Source organism: Pleurodeles waltl, chromosome 6 (genome assembly GCF_031143425.1).
Source record: "Pleurodeles waltl isolate 20211129_DDA chromosome 6, aPleWal1.hap1.20221129, whole genome shotgun sequence".
NCBI lineage: Eukaryota > Metazoa > Chordata > Amphibia > Caudata > Salamandridae > Pleurodeles > Pleurodeles waltl.
In genome coordinates, this window is record NC_090445.1 from 446,882,403 (window position 1) to 446,902,885 (window position 20,483).

The 20,483-nt window shown below is 43.9% G+C and overlaps 1 protein-coding gene across 1 annotated transcript in view; it reads left to right on the forward strand.

Moving 5' to 3' along the window:
- Positions 1-20,483, forward strand: part of CDK18 (cyclin dependent kinase 18) — a 495,791-nt gene that overhangs the window by 295,410 nt on the left and 179,898 nt on the right. The window contains exon 4 of the mRNA XM_069238555.1: positions 5,382-5,516. Within this exon, the coding sequence (XP_069094656.1) occupies positions 5,382-5,516 (135 nt within the window). The remainder of the gene's footprint in view (positions 1-5,381; positions 5,517-20,483) is intronic.

Below are 20,483 nucleotides of genomic sequence, written 5' to 3' on the forward strand. Positions count from 1 at the left end.
CATATGTTATGTTTTAACTATATCTGCCCGACATAAATATTTACAGTGGATGCCATCATGTACTGAGCTCACTATCTCTGTTTACCATAATTATATCACCATAGGCATTAACAAATGCTTGTCAAACAAGCAGGCCTGTCTATATGTTTTATGCTTTACCCTGTATCTTTGCCTACAGACCGGACTCATAGGGATAAGACAACTTTAAAACATAACTCTATTAAACAGGGCATCTTCATAGTTCCTGATGAAGCCCTGGACCCTAAGTAGCCTAACCATGAGGGCTGAAACATGTTGCTGACCATTAGGGTATAACAACACTTTATCCTCTTAAAGCACCATCCTAATTGCTTTTAACTATACCAAAAGCTTGCAGTATTAAATGGATTCTGGGGTGCCTTTTGGATGTTTTTATCTAGAAGACCCCATCAGATAAATATCGCAAGTGCTCACTGGAAAATGGTTGAACCCAACTAGTGGTGGGCAGTAAACTCTGCTCCACCAGCAGAGTTCGTAGAGCTTTTGCCACTCTGCTCTCCGCTTGGAGAGCAGAGTTCGACAAACTTTTCTACCGCCGCGTGGCGGAGTTTACTGGCACCCACCCCTGCAATGTAACTGTTTTCCTCACAAATGTTTTCTTCTGCCTGTGTGTATGCACCTATACGCCATTAGCACAGCCTGAATCATGATTATCCATGCGACATTTGCATGCGCAGCCTAAGGCAAGAAGAATTGTGCACCATTGTGTGTATGGGTTGATGTAACTGTGCCATAAATTGAGTATACCAATTGGACACGCAAGATTTCCTCCAATAACCTTTGCTGGAACTACACCCACTTACCACTGTTCATGGGGAAATCTATCCAGTAAGTTTATTGGGGCAATGACCAATCATCATAAAGGATACATAGATGCATCCAATGTACAGCACATAAGTATGTGTTTCATTTCATGTTTAAACACAATGGTTACTCAGGGGCTAAATTACAATAAAGCATCTCCTCCAGATATCAACTTTCAGGTAAGCTGGTCAGTGGGTGTCATTATACTTTTTAATTGAGTGGAACCCAAAAGATACACATAACATGAGCTGGTGTGTAAACCCATTCCTCAAAAAACACTAGTTTTCTATTTTTGCGCTAATAGGATTGAGTAACATAAACATTTGCCTCCTGGCCTCTGCTCCGTATGTTTTTGCTTTGGTGGAAGTGGGACGCTAATACCAATTCAGGCAATGGAAATAAATTATGACAGTGAATATTTAGCTCCCCCCCCCCATCCCCCTTAGTCAGCTGGAGTGATGAGGTCCCACTGTTCACACAGTTACTGACAACAAATGGAGACAAAACTGCTCAAGACATCGGGAATCAAATCAGTATAATACTAGCTGAAGTGAGAAGGTTGTAAATGATCGGGGTGTAATGACTGCCCCTTTCCCCAACCCTGCATTTGATCCCAGGCAGTTGTTTGTTCTTCCTGTCAGTATTAGCAACGACATTCAATCACCACTCCATGCTCTGTCAATCTTCATCTGTTTTTTTAACAGTCCTCCCACGCCAACGCTAAGTGGTTGCAAGATGAAGGAGAAACAAAGCGCACACAAGAGTGTCCCCTCTTTATTAAAAGTGCGCACTGGGAGGGAGTGCAGCTCGGAGTTGTTCGGGTCGCCAGAGCTAAGTGAAGAAGGTCTGCATTTTTGTGTGCATACAAATTGAGCTTTCTCTGAGAAGAATTTATTTCCTTAAATTGAAAGGCTCTTTTGAAATGAGACTTGTCAGCTCCCTCACCTCCGCCACTCTACTTCAAGTCACACCAGGCTTAATCAGAAGCAAAAGCTAACATGAATCAAGGGCGGATTGACAGGGCCTGACAAATAATTGATTGATTGCGGTCGGGCAGCAAAGACAAGTGACGGGGTGGAGATAAAAAAAGAAGTGAAGGGGATATTGAAAATATGTATTCCCAATATCTGCAGTGGGCTGCACTTGTCATCACATACCTGATTGGGGAGCTCGGTCTGCCACTCACGGGTGAATTGTTCTTGTGTTTGCTGCACGTAGGGGCTGGGCTGGACTCGCGTGGGCATGCTTTATTTACAGCTGAGCGGATAGGACATGCTTTGGTGGAACTCTGTGGAATTTCACAAAGTGTTTCCGCAGAATTATGCAGAGTAAAACTCCACAAGCTCGCCCTCCCCTAAACCCAACCAGATTTATAGTGACCAGGATCATGCCCAATGATGAAGCCTGACACTAATAGAGTGTGTCAGGGTCTGGAAGAACCCCCACCTGGGTTTCCTCTTTGAGCTCTGAGTTTATCTGGGTGGAGATCGGTACTGAGGTTTATAGAATACCTTTAAGTGACATATAACGGTTCAGCAGATAGTATCCTGTATTTCCAAAATGTTTTTCTCCCTGTTCCAAAATAATAAAAGGAATTTGAGAGAGATTAATGAAAGACTGAATTAATTTTGCCACATCTTACAAAAGATTTAATACAAGTATAGGAAGAAGATATCAAACTAAAGATGCATGCATTGAAACTGAATAAGTGCCTTGGCTAGATGAGCAAACGGTTAATCATGAAGCCGGTGACAGCACTTTTCAATAGATTCTTGAGTGAAGGGGGATCAACCCAGTGACAAGGACATTTCTCTAATTCAAAAGTCAGATAAAAATATGTTTGACTGTAAAACATACAGTGCAACTGTGTTAGTAAGTATGAATACCAAAATCTTCACAAAAGCAAATGTACATTAAATCAGGTAATACACTTCCTGGTAAATCATGATCAATAAAGATCCATTAGAAAGTGTCAGGTTCTTGATAGCAGCAGAAGTGTCACACATCATATCAAAGTTAATAACAAAGGATCCTGGCTGTCCTTTTGGTTACAGAGACTGAAAAAGCAAATTGATAGGGCCACCTGGGATGGCTGGGAAATGTATTTAAAAGCTTGATTGAGAAGGTTAATGTGGTTGAGCGCAAAATTTAGAAGTTGGGTTATGGTAAACCGCACCCATTCCAGCAAGACTGTTGAACAGTGAAAGGTCAGAAAGAAATTAACTAAGGAGGGGATCCAGACACGAGGCATCCACTTTTACCTTTGTTATTTGTCCTTTCAATTGAACTTCTCATAACAAGCATTGTTAGTTCACAAGATAAAGGAATAAAAAATTCAATTGAAGGCAAATCCATCAAAATTAACTTCTTTACAGATGACTCATTGCTCATACTCACAGCACTGGAGTGCTTGCTACCCACCTTCTTAGATGATATACCTATCGTTGAAACATCTTCAAAATTTAAGATCGCAAAGGAAAATCAGAAATGATAAACTTGAATGTAAATCTTGAAAGATTTTAGGAACATGGTCACGTACAGGTGGTCAACTAAAATCTTATGATATTTGGGGGTACACGTAATGAACTCCCTTTCCATATTAATCAGTGCAAATTAGCCTAAATTTAGAGCTAAAATTATAGAAGACTTAGTGAAATGGAAGCCACTTTATACAGCACTTCACATATATGTTGATTGAATGGATTGCAAATTACTATGTTACCCAAACAGTTACAGATTTTTCAATCCGTACTGATGGCAACCCCCACGATAGACCTGATAAACCTACAGTAGCTATTTGGTGACTTCATATTAATGGTAGTACTAGGGTGAGTGTATTGAAGAAGAGGCACTCAAAAGCAGAGGATGCCTCTCTGATCCCAATATACTGATAGGTTATCAAGCAGCTTATTTGTGACTTCTAAAAAACTGGTCAGCAGGGAAGTCAGCGAACACAATGTGCCTAATTAGGAGTTCGGCGGACGGTTTAGGCCGTCTGCTGAATTTCCGACAGGGAGGTTGCCGCCATAGTGGCTACCTCCCCACCGGGCCCATTAGGAGTTTCCCGCTAGGTCAGTGGGCGGAAACCTGAGTTTCCACCCACTGGCAGTGAGGAAGGGTGACTGCCAGGCTGCGGCTGACATGTTTGAGGATTGGACTTTCCAACATTTTAGCAATATGTAAGGGATTTAAAGCACCAAGAGATGGATAGACATTAATATATTCAAATCAATTACCCAGTGATATATCATCCTAATAGAGCAGCAGTGATACAACAATTAATATTCATTAAAAATGCCCATGCATGTAGTGGCTGAGAACACTAATCTGAGCTCCATATAAGTTACTTCAAAGAAGCATGGGGTAACAGAAGGAGCCATAGCAGACGTATTGGGAAAAGGAATTATGAGGAGATATTACGCTATAATAAGATTCTTTACGAAAAGATACAGAAATGGGAATTTCAGGAACATACAACATGGAAACATGCAGTGCAAATTGATGATCAATTGGTAGCACATTCCCCAGAAGGTTAAACTAATTAAAGCACTGCAGATGTCTGGTGGAGGAGGGACTTAGGCACAATTAAATTGGTTCTGTGGAGTTCTGTAAGATTCATTATAGGTCATGCACATTCCAATTAATGAGCCACTGGAGTTTCCATTTTGGAAGACCCAGTAGAGATAGTTCTAGACCAAAGAGACAATAAAGCAGTAGATATTCAGTAGGTATGCAGGGAGATTATAGCGTTAGCAGCACACATGTCATTGGAAAGATGATATTGATAGCTGAAAAACATTTTTGGTCCTTACTAAATCCATTTTGTGAGTAGGCAAAGCATGTCTGACATGTCTGACTTGTAAAATAACGTTATCAATCCACACCAAATAGCAGTTAGGAAATAGCATGAAGGGAGTGTTTCCTCTTCATTGAGATTTGCTAATGTATGTATCAGTATATTTGAGTGAACTTGCAAACCATTGATCAGTTACTGACACCTCAAAGGAGGTGGTAAGTGATTTGTAAATGGAAAGGTGTCCCAACTGAACTCCTTCTTCTTTAAGAATTGTGACAGCACACTTGGGCATGGGGGTGATTAGAAACTGCCTGCTCCGCCAATGTTTTCCCAAACAGAAATACATCAAGGAGAACATAGGCTGCTTTAACCAAAGTGTCCTGTTTAAGAAGGGATGCTGGTCTGCTGTCCCTTGCAGGCCACCATTCTTGCTGAGGGTCACAAATAGTAACCCGCCTAATTGATAATATTCATTAGGTAGGTCATTCTGTGACCTCCGCAAATAAAAATTTTGCGATGCAACTGATTAGTACATGTTCAATTTGCGATAACTTTTTGCTACCTATCTAACAATACATTTGACCCCATATGTTTGTAAATGAATGGCTTTATCTAGATATGGGAGGGTTAAAGAGAGATCAGTGATGGACTAAAATGTACTTATATGAGATACTTATCTTAAAACCAAATAAAATGTTTGAAACGAACTGCTGATAGAGATACACCATTTCTCTGTGTGCAGGACATCAGGAAGCAGTATGTGCCACCCGGGGACATCCAGCTGCCCCCAGAGTTCCTGCAGAAGCTGCAGCTGGAGAGCCCAGAGCTACCAGACACGCCTAAGCCGCTCAGCCGGATATCACGACGGGCCTCGTTGGTGAGTACCTGTGGGTACCATACAGCAGGGCACTACACACAACCTGCCTCTAATAAGGCCATACTTAACCCAAAAAAAAGACATCGGGCAACATAACCAAAGCCATACAATCTCAATAGGTACAAGACAACTAAAAAGCACAAACCAGTAGTGTACTCTTAACTCCTACCACCAAAAGTCACAGCACAATCAACACACTTGCCATTAGCTCAGAGCATAAAGCAACTTGCGTTTTGCCTTTCATCTTAGCACAGGCACATTAACAGTGGTATCACATCTCCCCATTCGCCCATCAAGGGGACACCAAGAAACATATAGCAACTCCGCATCCACATGAAACAGGGAAATCAGAGAACGTATAATAACTGCTTACCCACTCAACACAGAGAAACCTAAGAACTCATAGTGATTCATTATTCATTCAACACCTCCCCGTTCAGCTGGGTCAGGAATGTTAAACAAAACACAGCAGTCTTTGCCACCACAGCCAGCCATTACCCATCCGCTCAAAACAGAGAAGTAACCAGGCGTAGGGACAGCTCACTGTCCAAGAACATTGCAACACGATTAATTCTCAGTTGAACAACTTGCATATTACACACTTATTGACAACTTAACTTCAGTAATAGGAGGCTACAAAGGAAATCAACAGAACAACAGCACCAAAAATAGTGACGAGCCTCCTCACCAGTGCTTACGTGCACACCCATACGCAGACATACTCACTCAAATATATTACCCAACATATGACAAGTGAATGGTGGCTGGGGGAATTGAGCTCAAGGCTTTTGTACACTTCTAGATAAAGATTGCTTTTGCATTTTTTTCTGTTTGAGAAACATTGGGAAAGATCTGATATTGACGATGGGGAGCTCCAACGGGCTTTACACTTGCCAGATTTTGTGCAAATGAGACGTCCAGTTCTGGGCATCTGAACAGCCAATGGACAATAAGCTATCCAAGCGACCAACGTGGAATTATGCTCTCCACTTGACCGGGTCAGGACCTCCCTCCAGCTCATTATAGACGTTGTTTCTAGTCCTGGGCTTTTGTTTGATAACCTAATGAATTTTGGTTGTTGTAGTGTTGTATTACTTCCATTGATTTTATTAGAATAATACAGCATAAGTGAATGATTTGTAGGTGTAAAGTTGAGATCAGGGATGTTGTAGCCCTGCTGTTTGATATTTTTGTCTCCTTGTGCTCAGAATTTACAGATGCCTGCACAGTGTGCAGCTGCTTGAATTGTTCTGGTGTGTGCTGAACAAAATGGCAAACTACATAAAAATGCACTCACAAAATGAATTAACTCTTATTATTGCTATTATCCAACTTTTTGGTTCCCATTTTGTCATCACGTATATGTTACATCGGCAGCAGGCACCTAAGCCTCTATCCTTCTAGTAACATGTCTTTTTAAAACACATGCCTATTTAAACATGCTGACAGAAGTGATTAATCATTCTGAATAAGACTAGTGCTAGTTCAGGCAATTGGACATCAGTTAAAACATAGTCCTGCTCACTCTTTCACCCTGTTTTTTGTGTAATTTACTCTCATCCTTTTCCGATTGCTCTTCTTTCCTTGTGCTTGGGTTATATGGACCCCACAGCAAAAGTGATGGTGACACAGCTGCTCCGCATTCTTTCAGCACCAAGACTAAGGCCCTCATTACGACCCCGGGCGGCCACCAATGCGGCCGCACCCCTGACGCGGCCATTTGGAGATCCCCGCTGGGCCGGCGGGCAAAAACCTAGTTTCCGCCCGCCGGCCCAGCGGGGATCTCAGCCGCAACACAGGAGCCGGCTCCGAATGGAGCCGGCGGTGTTGCGGCCGTGTGATGAGTGCATTTGCACCCGTCGCACTTTTCACTGTCTACATAGCAGACAGTGAAAAGCTGCACGGGGCCCTGTCAGGGGCCCCTGCACTGCCCATGCCAGTGGCCCGGGCAGTGCAGGGGCCCGGCTACTCCCCGTACCACCAGCCTGAACCGCCAGGAAAAGGCTGGCGGTTGGGGGACTCGTAATCCCCTGGACAGCGCTGCAAGCAGCGCTGCCCTGGTGGATTACAACCGCCGGGCCATTGTGGCAGGAAACCGCCGGCCCCGGCGGTGCGACCGCAGCGCTTCCGTCGCAGTCGTAATGCCCTGGGAAGCACCGCCAGCCTGTTGGCGGTGCTCCCTCCAGAACAGCCCTGGCGGTCTTGGACCGCCAGGGTTGTAATGAGGGCTTAAGTGCCTTTTGAACCTGATGACACGAAAAGTGGGTACATCGTATTATGTATGACTCAGATTCTGTATTGTTGCAATGTTATTTAAACCAGTTTGTGTTCAAAGATCAATTCAACATTATTTCAATAAGGAATGATTATTAAAAGGCAAAATTGACCAAATCCTAGACAGGAGACTTTTCTTCAAAAAGTCAATAGTTTGGATCATCTTGGCCAAAAACACCTTGAGCCAGATCACATCTACAATATGAAGATGCATGCTAAACTTTTAGCCAATGACTCAAACCAGTCAATACTAAACTCACACATAACTCCCAGGCGGGTATTGTCAAAAGACAGATTAGCCAGTGACAGCATTTGTACCTTCTGCAATAGCACAGAAAGCATCTTCATATCTAGTACACCAGCATCAGCCATTGCACTGGATGCAGCAAAAGCATTTGATGTGGTCTTGGCGAGACCTTTATAAGAATGGTAATGTTTCTATTTGCTAGTCCATCTGCAAACATCAAACCTGATGGAGCATTATCAGAATCTTTCCTACTTGAACGGTGCACTAGTCAAGGATACCCCCTGTCGCTTCTACTATTTCTCATCTCGATAGATCTATTCATACATCTCCCAAACAACTCACCAGATTCTAAGGGCTTCTCCTCCAAAGTAACTGTTTTAAAACTGCAGCCTCTGCTGACAACATTCTGATTTTTTCTGAAGAAACTGACTTGGCAATGTTTGCTCTTATAAATCTAATTCAGGAATTTTGTAGATTTTCCGGCTATACTCTGAATAAAGAGAAAACTGAGGTACTCCCACTAAAGCATTTTTCCTCCCATCCTGGTCAAAAAATATCAGCCTACACTGGCAATCGAAAATCATTAAATATTTGGGTATCTGTCTCTGTAATCACCTTTCTGAGTCCATTACCTATAACAAACAATCATCCATAGGTAAAATTAAAGATCTTCCCTCATCATGTTTGCCGAAAGATATCTCAGGGGGCAGGTTAGAAATAATTTAAATGATGGTTACACAGTTAGTTAATTTTCTCTCCAGATGCTTCCAATTCGTCTCCCACAGTCATTCTTCTCTGCAATCAATAAGATTACCTCTGAAATCTTTTGGTATAACACGAGAACCAGAATCTCTTTAAAAACATTTGCATGGATTGCCAGGATGGTGGATGCAGATTACCGAACTGGTCAATTACCAGACGCCCTTTCTGGCTGCATCAGGTGCACATTGGTTTGTTGACCAATCTCTTCCATGTACTCTGTGGACTTTGACAGAATGCACCCTCTCCTTGCCTTACCCTTTACCATCAGTTTTATCCATGGACCAACTCCCTATCACTCACTCCACTTGATACAACCAGAGCATTAAAATCTTCTGTGTCCTATTCATAAGTCTAATATTCTTTCACTTTGGTATAGTGAAAGGTGATTGGTCCTACTTGGACTGAAAAAGGTACTTTCATGGTTCAAGACCTTTATCAGAATTCAGAACCATTATTGTTTGCTTTAATGAAATCTAAATATACACCGTCCAACTTAGACTTCTATGATTTCTTAAAACTCAAGCCAAATGTAACTAAATTGAGCCCCTTAAATACACCTTCTTTAAAGCCACTGCTTACACAATGGCTTTCTTTAGACCACGTGGCTTCAAAAATCTATACATTTCTACCATCCAGCTCCAATAAACACTCTACCCATCCTTAACAAGTTGTCCTCATTTGCAGAAGGCAGGGAAGGGCCCTCCATCAACAGATAAGTGGGCGAAGATTTGTTGGCTAGCTCACACAAAATGGTCACTTCACTCATGCAATCTAAATTCTTCACATTGCTCCTTGGATATTGGATGCCAGACAAATACCATATGTAAAACAATCAGACTCCAACCTTTGCCGATCCTGTGGTGAAGCCTCTGGCAACTTTGAAAATATGTTTTATATCATTAGAGCCCACCATAGTGGGCTACCCTGACCATTAAAGGTCCACTCCAACTTTAAAGGCCTGAGCTGAAAGTGAAAGTCTTTAACAAGGGAGCAGGACTTTAATTGCCAGTATTGTGACGTACTGCGCTGGTCTTCTCACCTCTGGAATTCGGATTGGTGAATACGCCAAGTCTTCTACAGGTCCTGGATACTCCAGGATAAGGGCGACCCCTTCTAGTAGCCACGGTGCCGCTTGACAGGCTACGCCAAAGCAGACTGTACCCTCCAGAAGGAGTCCCAGAGGGAAAAAAAAACAATACTGGGGAAAAAACCTCTAACAGGAACTCCTGAAGGAAAACAAGAAAAAACAGGACTTGACAACAGGAAACAAAAATAGGCAATATCCTGGGTAAAAGGCAGGAAAAAAGGAACAGGCAAAAAATATCCCAAGGCAAAAGCAGGAACAAAGAACAGGCAAAAATCTCCCAAGGCAAAAGCAGAAACAAAGAACAGGCAAAAATATCCCAAGGCAAAAAAGCAGGAACAAAGAACAGGAGCGAACAGCACAACCAGAAGGAAGTGTTTGCAACGCAAGGAGGAACAAGACTGACTGAGTTATATACTGTGAAAAGGGAAGTGACATCACAGGAAAAGGAAGTAACACCATCTTGGATTGGGAAAAGCCCATAGACCAGTATAGGAAAAAGAAAGTAGTATAAAAGAAAAACAGAGCATGCTGGGACAAAAACACGAATAAGACAAGATGGACATAACATGGATAGAGACAGGCAAAAGGACCAACAAAAACCCACCACCAACAACAAAAGAAGAAAAAAGGGCTACAAGTAAGTGTAGCGCGACCGGAAGCGAAATATATGCTTCCCAGAAAACATAGTCAAAAAACGCAGGGAACGGCGCTCCGAATATCGATAGCGCGTTCCACCTGCGAGGACAGAAAGAGACGCCGCATCAGAGCGCGACGTTACAGTAGGTTCCCTCCCCGAGGCACCAGGTTTGTCAGGATGATTGTCAAAAAACAGGCGAACCAAACGGGGAGCATGGACGAAGGAAGCATCCTCCCAAGAACAGTCACTGAGGGGGTAACCTTTCCAATGGACCAAAAACTGTAGTTTGCGTTGAAAAATTCTGGAATCACAGATCTCCTGGACTTCATACTCAGGCTGTCCGTTGATAGAAAGAGGAGGTAGACGTTGGAACTGGCGACGGTAAGGATCAGGAACAAAGGGTTTTAACTGGGACACATGGAAAACAGGATGAACCCTCCAGGTATGAGGTAAGCGGAGACGCACAACTACAGGATTCAGGATGTGCGAAATTCGAAAGGGTCCATAAAAACGTGGTGTGAACTTATTGGTGGAAAACCGGGATGGTAGAAATCTGGAAGAAAGCCATACCTTGTGGCCCACTTGATACAAAGGTGCGGCTTGCCGATAACGATCCGCCTTTTGCTTCAAAGCTTGTTTCGAAGCTAGGAAAGTTGTGTGAAGTAGGCCCTGGATTCGACGGATCTGTCGTGAAAAAGAAGTGACTGCAGGCACAGAAGAGGATGTTCGAGAAACAGTAGTGAAAGTCCTCGGATGAAATCCATAAGTACAATAAAAGGGTGTGGTCTTGGTCGCACTATGTATTGTGTTGTTATAGGAGAACTCGGCAAGAGCAAGATATTCCGACCAATTGCTTTGTGTGGCATTACAGTAACATCTCAGATACTGCTGAAGTTCTTGAATTACTATTTCAGTTTGCCCATTCGTTTGTGGATGGAAACCCGAGGATAAAGAAATCTCAATGTTAAAGAAGGCACAAAAGGCTCTCCAGAAACGTGATACATATTGAGGCTCTCTGTCCGAAATGACCTCTTGAGGGAGACCATGGAGGCGAAAAATATCCCGTAGAAAAATGCGACTAATTTCTGGGGCCGTTGGTAGTTTCTTCAAGGCTGAAAAATGGGCCATCTTGGTGAATGAATCTACGGTCACCATGAGGAGGTAGGAAGAGAGCATATGAAATCTGTGGATAGAGTACACCAAGGAGCGGAAGGAACCAGTAAAGGTCTTAATAAACCTGCCACCTTAGTTCGGGGTGTCTTAGTCTGGGCACAGACTGGGCATGCTGACACATAGGTTTCAGTGTCTGTCTTTAGCGAAGGCCACCAAAAAGATCGCAGAAGCAGCTCCTGGGTCTTCCTGATACCTCGATAACCGGCTATAGGAGAATCTTGGCACATTTGTAGAGCTTCTGTCTGCACTTTCTTGGTAGGTAGAAAAAGAGCATGTTGATGATAGAAGTAGTTGTCCTCCTTCTGCAAAAAAGGAGTCACTCTATCCCATTCTGAAGCAGACAGAAACTGGTACTCGGATTGAACGCATTCTTGAAAAGATTGAGTAGCTCCGATGATTCTGCTAGACTCAATAAGATGTGGAGAGGAGTTCTGGGCTATGTCAGGATATCTGCGGGATAATGCATCTGCCACTAAATTCTGGGAACCAGGTATGTACGTGATCACGAAATCGTACTGGCTAAAGAAGAAAGCCCATCGAGCCTGACGACTGTTGCGACACTGAAAGCTCCGAAGACACTGGAGATTACGGTGATCAGTCCTAGCTTCAAAAGGCTCTCTGGAACCCATCAGGAAATGCCTCCATTCCATACAAGCTACTTTGAGAGCGAGTAATTCTCGTTCCAGTACAGAATAATTTCGTTCAGCCTCTGATAGGATATGAGACAGATAAAAGATAGGATGTTCCAATCCATCATTGTCTTGATTCTGCAGCAGAACTGCTCCAATAGCTCTGTCTGAGGCATCAGTCACGACGATAAATTTCTTGGTATTGTCAGGATGACGCAACACGGGTGCTTGGGTAAAGGCTGTCTTTAATTCTTGAAATGCGCGTTCAGCCTCCTTGGTCCAAATGAAACCCTTCTTCAGGTTCTCTTTCTTAATTGTTTGTGTTATGAAACTTTGTAGGTGGGCAAAGTTCTGAATAAACTGACGATAAAAGTTTGATAAACCAAGAAAACATTGCGTTTCTTTAATGGACGTTGGAGAAGGCCAATCTAATATGGCACTGACCTTGTCAGGATCCATGGATATTCCGTGTTGATTAATACAAAACCAGAGATACCTTACTTCAGATTTATGGAACTCACACTTCTCAGGTATACAAAACAATTGTTTTTTCTTGAGTATTTCCAGGACTTGCAGGACATGATCTACATGCTCAGGATCACGGGAATATATCAAGATATCATCCAAATAAATGACTACATATTGATTGAGTACATCAGAGAACACTGAATCCATAAATAGTTGAAAAACAGAAGGGGCGTTGGTCAGTCCAAAGGGCATAACACGGTACTCATAGTGCCCAACAGGGGTACGGAAAGCTGTCTTCCATTCATCTCCTTCCTTGATCCGAAGGAGATGATAGGCACCCCGTAAGTCTAATTTGGTAAATATCTTGGCTTCTTGAATGGCATCCAATATATCTCTGATTAAAGGCAGTGGATATCGATCCTTAATCGTTATTCTGTTGAGTTCACGAAAGTCCACACAAGGACGCAGATCCTTAGTCTTCTTTGGGACGAAGAAGAGAGGAGCCCCAGCGGGGGACGTGGAAGGAGCAATCAAACCGTTGTGTAAGTTGTCGTCTAAATATTCCCTTAGCACTTCCTTTTCTTGGTCTGTCAGAGAATACATTCGACCGAAGGGGACAACTTCATCAGGAATTAAAGGAATAGCACAGTCATAACTGCGATGAGGTGGCAAAATAGGATTACTAGGTTTCTGAAAAATCCTGATATATTCCTGATAACAATCTGGAACCCCCTGGATAATATTGATAGAGTTAGTGTTATCCTTAGGTGACTGACAGGACCTTTTTGGAGTCCAATAAAAAGTAGTGGAATAACAATTCTGTTGACAAAATGAAGACGTTAGGGATATAGTTCGTGTTTCCCAATTGATCTAGGGGTTGTGTCCGGCTAACCAGGAAATTCCCAAAATCATGATATGATTTGGTGAGGCTATGAGATCAAAGGCAACGTGTTCTTGATACCCCCAAATGTCAAACAAAGAGTAGGAGTTGAGGCCACCACAGGTCCTGAGGTTATCGGAGAGCCATCCACCGTGTGAACCTGCTCAGGAGTTTCTTTAGGAATGCGGGGAATTCCTTTACTCGTAGCCCAGGTCTCATCCAGATAGAGTCCACTGGCTCCACAGTCAAGGAGAGCCAGAAGATGTTCTTCTTGATCTTGTGAACTTTGTAACTTGACCGAGAGGATAAACAGGGTGGACATGATTTCTTTGGAGGAACATATTGATGGTACTTCAGCTCCTCCCGTCTCCTTCCTCCTTACAGGGGACGGGAGCTGGCATTTACCGCAGGCCTTGAGGGACGTACTGGACAACTACGGATCAGGTGGCCAGCCTTACCACAGTATAGGCAAAGTCCCCTTCGTCGTCGTTCCTCCCTTTCTGACTCCGTCAATGGCCCACGAACCAGATCTATCTGCATGGGTTCTTCATGGGGAGGTGGAGAGGCTTCAGATGGACTATCTTCCGTTCGCCGACTGCTCGCACGGAAGGTACCGGACTGGTATGGAACTCTAGTTCTACGTCTTTCCATCTTGCGCTCTCGAAGTCTATACTCGATGTTCATAGATTGATCCATTAATTCTTTCAAAGAACAAGCTGGAGAAGAGTGTGCCAGCTCATCTTCAATTTCTTCACGCAGGCCTCGGCGGAAAAGGGTTACGAAGGTGCGTTCTACCCAGGAGGTTTCAGCTGCCAGCTGTTTGAAGCGGGTTATATACTGCAGTACATCCTGATTACCCTGCTGAATGTCACATAAGGCTTCTTCAGCTGCTGCTTCTACCCCAGGTCTCTCAAACATTTGTTTGAAAACAGTCAGGAAAGCGGAATAGTTAGCCAGGACTGGGTCATCTGCAGAAAGCAGAGGAGTCGCCCAAACAGGCGCTGGACCAGACAAGGTGCTGATCAGATAGCCCACCCTAGCCTTATCTGAAGAAAACTGGAGTGGATGAAAGGCAAAGAAAACCGTCAGGGCGTCCAAAAATTCCTTCATCTTTAAAGGATCTCCGGAATATCGAGGAATAGTAGCAGATACGGGTGGTATGTCCATTGATCGGGAAGACAAGACCTGTCGTAGCGCAGTGTTCTCTGCCCGTAACTGTTGTAACTCTTGGGCTTGTTGTTGGATAGTCTGTAACATGGCTTGAGCATTTTCTGACGCCTCTCCCTGTGGATCTTCCATGGCGCTCTCGCAATGCAGAATCTTTTGGCGTTGCAATCTGTTACGTACTGCGCTGGACTTCTCACCTCTGCATTTCGGATTGGCGAATACGCCAAGTCTTCTACAGGTCCTGGATACTCCCAGATAAGGGCGACCCCTTCTAGTAGCCACGGTGCCGCTTGACAGGCTACGCCAAAGCAGACCGTACCCTCCAGAAGGAGTCCCAGAGGGAAAAAAAACAATACTGGGGAAAAAACCTCTAACAGGAACTCCTGAAGGAAAACAAGAAAAAACAGGACTTGACAACAGGAAACAAAAATAGGCAATATCCTGGGTAAAAGGCAGGAAAAAAGGAACAGGCAAGAAATCTCCCAAGGCAAAAGCAGGAACAAAGAACAGGCAAAAATCTCCCAAGGCTAAAAAGCAGGAACAAAGAACAGAGAAATTTATATTTGAATTAGAACATCGGAATGTTGGGAGCTACATTGGAGACAATGGGTTGCTCTGGGCTTTTACTGGCTAGTAAAAGCCTGGAACGGCAACCTTCCTATATTCTTTGTCCACAGCAACAGCTGTGAACAGAGGCCTCACAGAGCCCGAGGGGATGAGTGAGGACTTTGTTTTATTTATTAGAACATTCTGCCCTCTAGGGGCAGAATGTTCTAATAGCCTTACAGCCCTTTGTAGCTGGGCTATACTTGTAACGCCGCGCTCTGACGCGGCGTCTCTTTCTGTCCTCACGGGTGGAACACGCTACCGATATTCGGAGCGCCGTTCTCTGCGTTTTTTGACTATGCTTTCTGGGAAGCATATATTTCGCTCCCGGTCGCGCTACACTTACTTGTAGCCTTTTTTCTTCTTTTATTGTTGGTGGTGGGTTTTTTGTTGGGCCTTTTGCCTGTCTCTATCCATGTTGTGTCCATCTTGTCTTCTTCGTGATTTTGTCCCAGCATGCTCTGTTTTTCTTTTATACTACTTCCTTTTTCCTATACTGGTCTATGGGCTTTTCCCAATCCAAGATGGTGTTACTTCCCTTTCCTGTGATGTCACTTCCCTTTTCTCAGTATATAAGACAGTCAGTCTTGTTCTTCCTTGCGTTGCAAACACTTCCTTCTGGTTGTGCTGTTCGCTCCTGTTCTTTGTTCCTGCTTTTTTGCCTTGGGAGATTTTTGCCTGTTCTTTGTTCCTGCTTTTGCCTTGGGAGATTTTTGCCTGTTCTTTGTTCCTGCTTTTGCCTTGGATATTTTTGCCTGTTCCTTTTTTCCTGCCTTGTACCCTGGATATAGCCTATTTTTGTTTCCTGTTGTCAAGTCCTGTTTTTTCTTGTTTTCCTTCAGGAGTTCCTGTTAGAGGTTTTTTCCCTCTGGGACTCCTTCTGGAGGATACGGTCTGCTTTGGCGTAGCCTGTCAAGCGGCACCGTGGCTACTAGAAGGGGTCGCCCTTATCTGGGAACATCCAGGACCTGTAGAAGACTTGGTGTATTTGCCAATCCGAAATCCAGAGGTGAGAAGTCCAGCGCAGTACGTGACAGATTGCAAAGCCAAAAGATTCTGCGTTGCGAGAGCGCCATGGAAGATCCACAGGGAGAGGTGTCAGAAAATGCTCAAGCTATGTTACAGACTGTCCAACAACAAGCCCAAGAGTTACAACAGTTACGGGCAGAGAACACTGCGCTACGACAGGTCTTGTCTTCCCGATCAATGGACATACTACCCGTATCTGCTACTATTCCTCGATATTCCGGAGATCCTTTAAAGATGAAGGAATTTTTGGACGCCCTGACGGTTTTCTTTGCCTTTCGTCTACTCCAGTTTTCTTCGGATAAGGCTAAGGTGGGCTATCTGATCAGCGCCTTGTCTGGTCCAGCGCTTGCTTGGGCGACTCCTCTGGTTTCTGCAGATGGCCCAGTCCTGGCTAACTATTCCGCTTTCCTGACTGTTTTCAAACAAATGTTTGAGAGACCTGGGGTAGAAGCAGCAGCTGAAGAAGCCTTATGTGACATTCAGCAAGGTAATCAGGATGTACTGCAGTATATAACCCGCTTCAAACAGCTGGCAGCTGAAACCTCCTGGGTAGAACGCAGATTCGTAACCCTTTTCCGCCGAGGCCTGCGTGAAGAAATTAAAGATGAGCTTGTACACTCTTCCCCAGCTTGTTCTTTGAAAGAATTAATGGATCAATCTATGAACATCGAGTATAGACTTCGAGAGCGCAAGATGGAAAGACGTAGAACTAGAGCTCCATACCAGCCCGGTACCTTCTGTGCTAGCAGTCGGCGAACGGAAGATAGTCCATCTGAAGCCTCTCCACCTCCCCATGAAGAACCCATGCAGATAGATCTGGTTCGTGGGCCATTGACAGATTCAGAAAGGGAGGAACGACGACGAAGGGGACTTTGCCTATACTGTGGTAAGGCTGGCCACTTGATCCGTAGTTGTCCGGTACGTCCCTCAAGGCCTGCGGGAAACGCCAGCTCCCGTCCCCTGTAAGGAGCAAGGAGACGGGAGGAGCTGAAGTACCATCAATATGTTCCTCCAAAGAAAGCATGACCACCCTGTTTATCCTCTCGGTCAAGTTACAAAGTTCACAAGATCAAGAAGAACATCTTCTGGCTCTCCTTGATTGTGGAGCCAGTGGACTCTATCTGGATGAGACCTGGGCTACTAGTTAAGGAATTCCCTGCATTACTAATGAAACCCCTGAGCAGGTTCACACAGTGGATGGCTCTCCGTTAACCTCAGGACCTGTGGTGGCCTCAACTCCTACTCTTTGTTTGACATTTGGGGGGCATCAAGAACACGTTGCCTTTGATCTCATAGCCTCACCAAATCACATCATGATTTTGGGAATTCCCTGGTTAGTCCGACACAACCCCTATATCAATTGGGAAACATGAACTATATCCCCAACGTCTTCATTTTGTCAACAGAATTGTTATTCTACTACTTCTTATTGGACTCCAAAAAGGTCCTGTCAGTCAACTAAGGATAACACTAACTCTATCAATACTATCCAGGGGGTTCCAGATTGTTATCAGGAATATATCAGGATTTTTCAGAAACCTAGTAATCCTATTTTGCCACCTCATCGCAGTTATGACTGTGCTATTCCTTTAATTCCTGATGAAGTTGTTCCCTTCGGTCGAATGTATTCTCTGACAGACCAAGAAAAGAAGGTGTTAAGGGAATATTTAGACGACAACTTACACAACGGTTTGATTGCTCCTTCCACGTCCCCCGCTGGGGCTCCTCTCTTCTTCGTCCCAAAGAAGACTAAGGATCTGCGTCTTTGTGTGGACTTTCGTGAACTCAACAGAATAACGATTAAGGATCGATATCCACTGCCTTTAATCAGAGATATACTGGATGCCATTCAAGGAGCCAAGATATTTACTAAATTAGACTTACGGGGTGCCTATCATCTCCTTCGGATCAAGGAAGGAGATGAATGGAAGACTGCTTTCCGTACCCCTTTTGGGCACTATGAGTATCGTGTTATGCCCTTTGGACTGACAAACGCCCCTTCTGTTTTTCAACGATTTATGGATTCAGTGTTCTCTGATGTACTCAATCAATATGTAGTCATTTATTTGGATGATATCTTGATATATTCCCGTGATCCTGAGCACCATGTAGATCATGTCCTACAAGTCCTGGAAAGACTCAAGAAAAAACAATTGTTTTGTAAACCTGAGAAGTGTGAGTTCCATAAATCTGAAGTAAGGTATCTCGGGTTTTGTATTAATCAACACGGAATATCCATGGATCCTGACAAGGTCTGTGCCATATTAGATTGGCCTTCTCCAACGTCCATTAAAGAAACGCAATGTTTTCTTGGGTTATCAAACTTTTATCGTCAGTTTATTCAGAACTTTGCTCACCTACAAAGTTTCATAACACAAACAATTAAGAAAGAGAACCTGAAGAAGGGTTTCATTTGGACCAAGGAGGCTGAACATGCGTTTCAAGAATTAAAGACAGCCTTTACCCAAGCACCCGTGTTGCGTCATCCTGACAATACCAAGAAATTTATCGTCGTGACTGATGCCTCAGACAGAGCTATTTGAGCAGTTCTGCTGCAGAAGCAAGACAATGATGGATTGGAACATCCTATCTTTTATCTGACGCATATTCTATCAGAGGCTGAACGAAATTATTCTGTACTGGAACGAGAACTACTCGCTCTCAAAGTAGCTTGTAAGGAATGGAGGCATTTCCTGATGGGTTCCAGAGAGCCTTTTGAAGCTAGGACTGATCACCGTAATCTCCAGCGTCTTCGGAGCTTTCAGTGTCGCAACAGTCGTCAGGCTCGATGGGCTTTCTTCTTTAGCCAGTACGATTTCGTGATCACGTACATACCTGGTTCCCAGAATTTAGTGGCAGATGCCTTATCCCGCAGATATCCTGACATAGCCCAGAACTCCTCTCCACATCTTATTGAGTCTAGCAGGATCATCGGAGCTACTCAATCTTTTCAAGAACGCGTTCAATCCGAGTACCAGTTTCTGTCTGCTTCAGAATAGGATAAAGTGACTCCTTTTTTGCAGAAGAAGGACAACTACTTCTATCATCAACATGCTCTCTTCCTACCTACCAAGAAAGTGCAGACAGAAGCCCTGCAAATGTGCCATGATTCTCCTATAGCCGGTCATCGAGGTATCAGGAAGACCCAGGAACTGCTTCAGCGATCTTTTTGGTGGCCTTCGCTAAAGACAGACACTGAAACCTATGTGTCAGCATGCCCAGTCTGTGCCCAGACTAAGACACCCCGAACTAAGGTGGCAGGTTTATTAAGACCTTTACCGGTTCCTTCCGCTCCTTGGTGTACTCTATCCACGGATTTCATATGCTCTCTACCTACTTCCTCTGGTAACCAAGTAATCATGGTAACCGTAGATTCATTCACCAAGATGGCCGATTTTTCAGCCTTGAAGAAACTACCAACGGCCCCAGAAATGAGTCGCATTTTTCTACGAGATATTTTTCAGCCTCCATGGTCTTCCTCTAGAGGTCATTTCGGACAGAGGGCCTCAATATGTATCACGTTTCTGGAGAGCCTTTTGTGCCTTCTTTAACATTGAGATTTCTTTATCCTCGGGTTTCCATCCACAAACGAATGCGCAAACTGAACGAGTGAATCAAGAACTTCAGCAGTATCTGAGATGTTACTGTAATGCCACACAAAGCAATTGGTCGGAATATCTTGCTCTTGCCGAGTTCTCCTATAACAACACAATACATAGTGCGACCAAGACCACACCCTTTTATTGTACTTATGGATTTCATCCGAGGACTTTCACTACTGTTTCTCGAACATCCTCTTCTGTGCCTGCAGTCACTTCTTTTTCACGACAGATCCATCAAATCCAGGGCCTACTTCACACTACTCTCCTAGCTTCGAAACAAGCTATGAAGCGAAAGGCGGATCGTTATCGGCAAGCCGCACCTTTGTATCAAGTGGGCCACAAGGTATGGCTTTCTTCCAGATTTCTACCATCCCGGTTTTCCACCAATAAGTTCAAACCACGTTTT